At 36.1% G+C, this 9,739-nt stretch overlaps 1 protein-coding gene across 1 annotated transcript; it reads left to right on the plus strand.

Moving 5' to 3' along the window:
* Positions 1 to 3,408: 3,408 nt before the first annotated feature.
* Positions 3,409 to 9,516, plus strand: LOC141484180 (uncharacterized). Its single transcript, XM_074179275.1, has 4 exons — positions 3,409 to 4,024; positions 4,117 to 4,245; positions 4,308 to 5,533; positions 9,235 to 9,516. Exons 1-4 carry the CDS (start codon positions 3,961 to 3,963, stop codon positions 9,514 to 9,516), a joined length of 1,701 nt encoding a protein of 566 aa, XP_074035376.1. The 5' UTR covers positions 3,409 to 3,960.
* Positions 9,517 to 9,739: the final 223 nt, after the last annotated feature.

The following is a 9,739-nucleotide window of genomic DNA, read 5'->3' on the forward strand; positions in this document are numbered from 1 at the left end:
TTTTAGAAAGTTTTGATAAAAAATGAGAAACTGGAATGCGATTTTGTTTTGTTGAGTGGTGCGTTGTCATATGACTATCATTGTATTGTCAATATTCTATAGGATATTTTGAATTTTTTTGATATGGCCGAACAGTTTAAATTCAATGAATATGCAGATATGCATGTATTTTATGGACGAGCATTTTGTAATGCTGCAGAAGCTCGTCGTCTGTATTCCGAGCATTTTCCCAATCGAACGGTACCGTCAAGAGAAACATTCGAACGTGTCGATCGCAGCTTGAGGGAGACAGGTATATAATAATTGATAATTAATTTGAGCACGTTGTTTTATTTCGATAATATTGTAGGTACAGTTTTGCCAAAACGAGGTGGTGAGGGCGCTCCTAGGACTGTACGTACCGTTGTATTGGAGGAAAATATTTTGGAAGCCGTCGCTGATGATCCTTCAATGAGCATCAGAAATCTATCAGAACAGTTCCATACATCCAAGTCCACTATTCATAGAATAATTAGGGAACAACTGCTCCACCCATTTCACATCCAGAAGGTACATGCCATGACACCTCAAGATTTTCCAGCACGACTGGAATATGCCAATTGGTTCATGGATAGGCAAAGAGAGGATATGACTTTTATTAATCGAGTTTTATTCACTGATGAAGCAGGTTTCAGTAGAGATGGAGTTATCAACTCTCATAATCTCCATATATGGGCCGAAGAAAATCCCCATGGGATATTGCAAACCAAACACCAACGGAAATTCAACGTGAATGTTTGGGCTGGTATCATAGGAAACCATCTTATAGGACCATTCGTTCTACAGGACCGATTGAATGGAGAACGTTATTTGGAGTTCATTCAGAACGATTTGAATGGACTTTTGGAACATGTTCCATTGCAAACCCGAAGAGATATGTGGTTTATGCATGATGGCGCTCCTCCTCATTTTAGTTTGATTGTTGAATAGACTTCAAGACTATTGGAAGACTCATCGGTTGTTCAATTTACCTGCTTTCAAAAATTACCTGAGTAGAGATCGATTCATGCTAATTTTCAGATGTCTGCATTTTTCAAGAAATGCTTTACCTGGTCAGGAAAAACCTACTGATAGGTTATATAAGATTAGACCTCTCATTGATTATTTCAATTCAAGGATGAGTAATCTTTTATTAGCCAGGTAAAGAGCTGTCTTTAGATGAATTAATGGTACTGTGGCGGGGAAGGCTAAGTTTCCGACAATACATAAAAAATAAAAGGCATAAATATGGCGTCAAATTATACCTTCTTACCGAGCCTGAAGGCATTGTTCAAAAGTTTGCCGTCTATATAGGTACTTTAGATGATTTTGGTGGCAAAGGTCATGCCGCCAACGTAGTACCGAGTCTAATGGATCAAAAATTGAATGTAGGACATTCATTGTATATGGATAATTATTATAACTCCTATGAGCTGGCTTCTCAATTGCTGACCTGAAAAACTTATTGTACGGGGACAATAAGAGTGTATAGGAAAAGTAACCCTAAAGATGTGAAGGAGGCGAGATTAAAAAAGGGCGAGACAATTGGCCGCTACTCAAATGGAGTGATGATTGCCAAGTGTAAAGACAAAAGAGACGTCTTTTATATCTCGACAATAATTTGGTGAATTTTTTCAACAAGAGGCAACAAGAAGTGAAAAAGCCAGAAGCTGTTTTACAGTACAATAATTTCATGGGAGGAATTGATAGAAAAGATCAAATGATGGCATACTACCCATGTGAGAGGAAGACTATGCGATGGTATAAGAAACTGGGTGTACATATAATATACATGAGCCCGATCAATTCTTTTTTATTATATAAAAAATATGTGAGTCCAAGAAGTTCATTACATGATTATAGACTACAATTGTTGGAAAAATTATTACCTGAAACAGAAGATCGAAATAATCAGGGAAGGCAAATGCTAGCAACGCATATTACACAAAAAAATCCTCAAACCGGAGAAGGAAAGAAACATGCACATAGAAGATGCACGATTTGTAACAAAAATAAGATAAGAAAAGAGACAGTTTACCACTGCCCAGCTTGTCCTGGAACGCCAGCGCTTTGTTTAGAACCGTGTTTTTCTATATTTCATATGAATAATTAAATTATTTTTGTTATATATTTATTTTACCATATTTTGAGTTGCATTTTTGTTTTTTGAGTATATAAGGTATACTATGTAAGATGTTAGTATCGAAAATTCATTTTCAGGAAATATTAGAATAAGGATCTGAGTCTCGTTCTGTTTACATATAATATGTGTATTTTATGAAAAATATTTTTTCAATAACTATTTTCCAAAATGTATATTATTTGGTATGTTTGTATAGTGAATACACACATGACGTCTTTAGACGTCATCAGCCCTTGGCATACTTTTTTGTCATGGGAGGCTGACGACGTCTAAAGACGTCATGGCCCTGTTGACGTCATTCTTAGGCTTTTTTTATTAAAAAATGTAAAGTTCATGTTAGTATTTGCCTAGAGCATTTTCATTTAGCAAAAAACCTCCTGGGGTCCTATATACGTCTCTAATCAGCAGTGAACGTGTTAAAGTCTATGTTGTTCTTTAGTTATAGTTTTAAATAAAATGTTAAAATGTACTCGACATGTGTTTCTGTAGGTTCGTAATTTAACACCTAGTTATCCATAAAACTCGCTTGTTCAGGAACTACCGCTCGATTCTGAACAAGTGAATCAAGCTTTTACTACACACTTATGACGTTTCGAATTACCCAATAATCATCTCCAGTATAACCGCTCCCGAACTGTAGAGAGGGTATTTAGATTGGTCAGAAAGTATGGGAACCGTCTCCTCAGAGTCACCAATTGAAATCAGGCCAACCAGGTGATATAGAAAAAGGAGGGTTCCGTAATACACTATTATGGTAGTTTTCAATAAATGTTTATTAAAATAGTTCTGAAATCTCAATTTGGGGCTCAAAGGGTTAAATGAATTCAATCCAAACTACGTGGAGATGAATGACAACCCTTCCAACTTTGATAATGTGATGGCGACTTACAGCCCGAATCTCGATGAGCCACTTCCGAACTCATCACAATATGTTGTGACTAATATATTAGAGACGGAGGAAACGTATTCGAAGAATATGGTATCTTCACATAGTTCAATCAGATCAGTTCGGATGAGGACATTGAGAGACGTAAAATAAAAAAAGGGAGGGTGAAGAAAAGGTAATGAAGAAGGCGAAGAAGTCTAAAAAGTCCAGCTTGAAGTCGTCATCTAGAAGGAGGCACACGATGAAACATGAAAAAAGGGATAAAGACAAGTCGATAAAAGTGTGAGAGATGGAAGTCGTAGCAGGACCTTCTACATCAGTCCAACAGGTAATTATCATTACTCAAACGCGACATCTATTCTGCCGTGTGAAGGTAAAGGGCAGTAAGTAACACTTTTGCCAAAAATCAGATATTGATGTTGCATACCTAAGCAGTAACTGCGCTAACTCCACACATGGTTTGGTATACATTTACGAATCAACTTAGGCCATAAATCGTAAGGCAAACGGCAGTAACTGACGATTTGGCACCACAGTGTTATGGTAATAGGCAGTATCTAACTCAATAATACATTACTGCTGTTTACCTACACAGTTACTCCTAAGATAATTTCAAATGTGAATGTAAAAAGCAGTATCTACTTTCTTCATTTGTTACTGCCTTTTACCTCTACTTTTGTATATGTTGTTTGTATTATTTCAAGACACGAGGAAGTATTTTACCAGATACTGCTTTTGTTCTAAACGTCACATGACACGTTTTGTCCTCGCATGAATTTGCGCAGGCTTCAACTTTACTGTGGTAGTTAGTTGCTCTCAGTTTCTTGGCGTGCGTAGACATGCGAGAACTTGCTCGGTACGCCAACTAACATTTTGAAATATACTTTGTGTTTATCAAGAAGTTTCAAATAAAATGTCACGGGGCAAATATTTAGTTTCTTTGGCAACAGATAATCGAACGGAAGTATTAGCTCAAGGTATGTATATTATTGAAATGAAGTAAATAGAATATTTTATTGGATTATTTAGACATGTTCATACAGAAATCCAATATAATTTTATATTTTAGACCTTACAACACCGGACTCAAGAACTTTAGCTAATGAAGTTCAAAACAAAGAAGAAATAGATGAACCTATTATTATTCAAACAACTACTACTGAAGCATTTTCTTATGAGACAGCATCTTATCACAGAGGTAAGCACATGATTTTTTAATGAATGTGATTCAAACTATAAATAATGACTTCGTTATTTCAGAACTTTTACAAACATCGGCTAAAAATGCACAAAACGATGAAGAAATTGGTGAAATTACTGGATACTCTGACGATTCAATTGTTGATCCGAATTATCAACAATCTGAGAGCTCAGAAGATAATACAAGTTGCGAAGCTAATGAACATGAAAACATGAATAATGAAATAATCTGTACCCGAAAAAAGAGAAGACTAAGGAAAAATTCAGAGAGGAGGGAAAGGGATAAGAACAGTCATCAATTAAGGAGCCCATGTGCATGCAAGAAGAGATGTGTGGAAAAAATAAATGAACAGAGAAGAGTAGCCATTTGGAATGAATTCTATAAAATGGATTACAATACAAGAAGATCTTGGGTACATGGTCGAATTGAACAAAAAGGTAAAGCACGTTCAACAACGAAGGTGGAAGTACGGAAGAGAAGTAGATCTTTGATGTATACGTTACCTGATGAAAACGCACATTCTCAGACTATATGCAAAAAATTTTTTTTGAGAACTCTTGGCTATGACGAAAAAAATGATAAATTCATTACAACGGTTTTTAAAAATTTGGCACCGGATAGCATAACCCCAAATAGAGACAGACAAGGATTAGCAGCACCGAAAAATAAGTGTAATCGTGAAATTCTGCAACAACATATTTCATCCTTTCATCCATGTATAAGTCACTACCGAAGAGAACATGCTCCTAACCGTTTGTATCTACCTCACGATATCACAATTAGAAGTATGCATGCTGATTATCTTCAGAAATTTCCGCAAAATAAAATTAGCTATTACACATATCGGAAAGTAGTGTCTGACATGAACATAAGCTTTACAAAATTAGAAAATGAGGAGTGCGACCACTGCATGATGCAGATTCAGCATATTAAATCGCATAATGAGGCAACAGCCACAGTAGTAGAAGTAGACGAAAATCTTAAAAATGCAGAAGGTTCTAATGAATATGAAACAACACACAGAAATAGTACTGGTAAAACTGCTACTACTGATCTGAATCTGTCAGCTCTGGAATCTTCAACTACTAAATTTCGAGCCTCTTGTACAACATGTATGAAATGGTTACAGCATATTGAATTTGCCAAATTAAGAAGAGTAGAGTACAGGAAAGATGTGGCAAGGAAAAAGATAGAAACCGAAGCAGTGAGGAGTGTAGACTTGCAAAAAGTAATAATGCTGCCAAGGATTCCCGCAAGCCAAAAAACATTTTTTACAAGAAGAATTGTAGTTTTTCATCTAACACAGGGTTGTCCAACTGGCGGCCCGCGGGCCGCATCCGGCCCGCGAGGCTATTTGTTGTGGCCCACGTAAGATTTTCGAAAAGCATATATTTTCTTTAAATGCTGCCACTGTGAAAAAAGATTTTTTAATTTATATTTCATGGTTTAGCAGTGTTTTTACATCACAAGTACTGTACCGCGTGCCGCTTTGCGGACGTGTAACGAACACAATCGTCCTCCACCACTATGAGAACTGCACTGATTACTGCGCATCACAGTTCACGCAGGCTACACCTCCCACCTCCCACTGCTTACCATCCGTCGCCAGGCACCATCGTGCGACTGACACGTATTCTAGTCGGCTAATCTATTACGTTGCTAGTGAACAGTGCTTGATTAATTCTTTGTTTAGATTCCTCTTATACAATAATGAGTGTAAAACCAATAAAACGGAAAATTGATAGTGAGAACAGAATTTACAAAGAAAGTTGGGAGAGTGATTACTTGATTGCTAACAATAATGGAAAGTTGCAGTGCTTAGTGTGCATGAATGTAGTTTCAGTGCCTAAAGAATATAATGTGAGAAGACATTACACAACAGTGCATGAAAATAAGTATGCTACGTACACAAATGAAAGTCGGCGTGCCCTAGTTGCAGATTTGAAGAAAAAGCTTAAACAGCAAACTGGTATGTTCAGTAAAATATTACACTCTCAAACGCATTCTTTGCATGCATCTTATGCCGTGTCGCTTGAGCTGGCAAAGGCAAAAAAACCTTTCACTGATGGCAATTTGATAAAAAAATGTGCTGTTGAAATGGCCAAAGCTTTCGGTGATTCTAAAATGGCGGAGAAATTTGAATCAGTGCCACTTTCACATCAAACCATACAAAGAAGGATTGTTGCTATGGGTGAGCAAGTAGAAAAATCTATGCTTAGCCTGGTTAAGAAAAGTTCATATTTCTCACTTTGTTTGGATGAAAGCACTGATCAAACCGATATTAGTCAGCTGTTAATATTTGTGCGCACTACTTTTGATGATTTTACCAGTAAAGAGGAGTTATTTGATATTTGTCCTCTTTATGGAACAACAAAAGGAAAAGACATCTATGAGGCTGTGAAGAAAACAGTTGACAGAATTGGAGGCTTTGATAAATGTTCAGCCATAGCAACAGATGGGGCCCCATCAATGACAGGTAAAAAAATTGGATTAGTGGGTCTGCTTCGAGAGAATGGTGTCACTTGCCCAACAATTCATTGTATTATACATCAGGGAGCTTTATGTGGAAAATCAGTCAAGGAAGATCAAGTTTTCCAAACCGTGATTAAGATTATAAATATGATTAGAGGTGGAAATCGATCTCTTTTACACAGGCAACTTAAGCAGTTTTTAGTGGAAACAGAGGCTGAGTATGGAGACTTGCTAATGTACAACCATGTAAGGTGGCTGAGTGCAGGAAAGTGCATGGAACGATTTTTTGCCATAAGAAAGGAAATCCCTGCATTCCTCAACAAATACGTTTCATCTGACACAACTGAACTGGAAGAGAAGTTTAAGGATCCAGAATTCTTAAGACAGTTAGCATTTATAACAGATCTGACTAATCATCTTAACAAGTTAAACTTGAGTCTCCAAGGAAGAAACCAGACGGTTTCAGATTTGATCGGAATGATAAACGGATTCCGGAATAAGCTGAACGTGTTTAAACGTGCTTTGGAAAAGAACAACCTGACACACTTCCCTAGCTGTCTGCAAATAGCAGAAGAATTCAACGGTGAGGAAAATATTGAGTTTTCATCCTGCATTTCACAAATTGAACAAGTTATTGATGAATTCAATACAAGATTTGAAGAAATTGAAAGTCTTAAAAGCAGTGTACTACTTTATAATAACCCTCTTGGAGCAACCATTGATGATCAACCACCCAACTTACAGCTTGAGTTATGTGATCTTCAAGCAGACATGTACCTAATCACCAAACAAGAAAAGGGACCTGAATTTTTCAAATTACTGCCAAAGGAGAAATTCCCAAACCTGCGAGATTTTGGACTGAAAATGACGTCAATGTTCGGAAGCACATATACATGTGAAAGTGCCTTTTCCTCCATGAAATACATTAAAAACAAAAACAGAAGCAACCTAACCGATTTTTCCTTACTTCATCTTATGAGACTGTCTACAACTGAACTGGAGGTGGACATTTCCTCATTGGTGGATGAAGCCGATCGACCACAGTCCTCACACTAATTGATACATCTTTTTCGTTGCTTTTGCAATGTTTGTCTTCATTATTAAAAAGTGTTATCAATAAATTTTCCGTTTATCAAAAAATGTATTTGTTGAGCAATAAAAGAAATAATACTCTTTTTTGTTTTAATTATTTTTATACCTCACTTTATTTTGTTATTACTTGTTACAAAATTATTATATGGCCCGCGACAACATCAAAGGTTTTAGTTTTGGCCCTTGAGGCATTGCAAGTTGGACACCCCTGATCTAACATTTGCATCAATGACAGATGTGAAGAGTAGAGACGTTAAAAAAAATATAGCAGTTTTATGGCATGAAGCTGTGGCTGGTAGGAAGAAAGAAGAAATTGCATCTGCATATTATAAAGCTTTAGTTGAAGAAAGAGATTACCTTAAAGTGATGTATTGGACAGACAACTGCTCTGCCCAAAATAAAAATTGGTGCTTATACACCATGTTTGTCACAATTATAAATTCAAATGTAATAGCCGCGTCTGAAATTACCATCAAGTATTTTGAGGCTGGCCACACATTCATGAGTGCGGATTCTGTTCATCACGGGGTGGAACAGAGCATGAAAACTACAAACAAAGGTAACATTTATGACTTCAACGATTTTGTCAAGGCCGTAGAAAATTCCAATGGGAGAAAAATGAACGCAATATGTTTGACAAATGATGATGTTTTGAACTGGAAGCCTGGAGATTCAAAAGCCAAATCCAAACAAAAAGATAGACCTTTACTCTGCGATATATCTGTGGTTCAGTTCAGACGAGGGAGCCGATTATTATTTTATAAAAACAATATTGATGACGAAAAGTTTAAAGAATATAATTTTCTTAAAGTAAATTTCAAACTAGAAATTCCCAATAAACTACGGGATAATTCTAGAGGTGTCTCTACACGAAAGAAACAAGGCATAATTTCGCAACTATGTCCCCTCATGCCTGAAAACAGACGACAGTTCTGGCTTTCATTGAGAGAAGCTGATGTAGAAGATTTGATAGATAACGACGATTAATTTGTTAATAATATAGGTACCTACTGATTGTTTTCTTTTAGTGTCATGTCAATGTTTTTTTGCTTTGCTTTATAATAAACTGCTTGATTCATTTTGTATTTGTTTTATTCATGGAGCCGATATTATTTACATGAATCTGAAATATTACTTACTTTTACTGTTTCGAATATCATTTTTTTATTGCACTACTTTTAGGCAAACAGCAGTAACTGCTGATTTCTCCACAAAAGCCAAAGTAAGAGAATTTTCTCTTTTGTGAAAAAATAATACATATTCAATAACGATATTCAATGTCTTTTTATTTGAAATCAAAATAAAAATAAATTGCGTAGAACAAAAAAGACTAAAATGACAATATCTCGAAATCATTATCATTGCACTTACTGCTTTTTACTTTCACACGGCAGTATTACTCATCACATCTATTTATTCCAGGTTCAAGTGATCAATCCTGAATACGAGGATGTTAGTCCAGGATCTACACCGCCCCCAACGCTTGACCCCGAAAAATCAGATGATTGGTTTTCATTTATGAGATCCAGGAGAAACAAATTTTTAGAGATATATCACGTTTACAATGAAATTGGAACGGAATATATAGCGAAGAGGGGCATACTTGTTGAACTGGAAGAGCAAGTCTCTCTCTTTAAAGTGGAGTCTGAACAAATGGCTACAGTTCAACGAGAGATCTGCTCACATGAAAAACCTTTCTCCTAAAATTCGGGAATTGGAAAACTTCAGCAAGGAGATAGATGAAAATTACCATCTTACATCTCTTGTAATATTTTTCATCTTTCTCTCTACATTTGCATTCTATTATTCGTGTATCATAATATTTTTTCTATATTATTCTTATATCTGTATTATGAATGAATGAATGAAAAAGTTGTATATAGAGAGTTGAGGTGGATCCAGACCGAGGAGTTCGGAATATCTAAAT

Source organism: Leptinotarsa decemlineata, unplaced genomic scaffold (assembly GCF_025532065.1).
Source record: "Leptinotarsa decemlineata unplaced genomic scaffold, Ldec_3_MD MMD2_tig00005002_RagTag_RagTag, whole genome shotgun sequence".
Taxonomy (NCBI): Eukaryota; Metazoa; Arthropoda; class Insecta; order Coleoptera; family Chrysomelidae; genus Leptinotarsa; species Leptinotarsa decemlineata.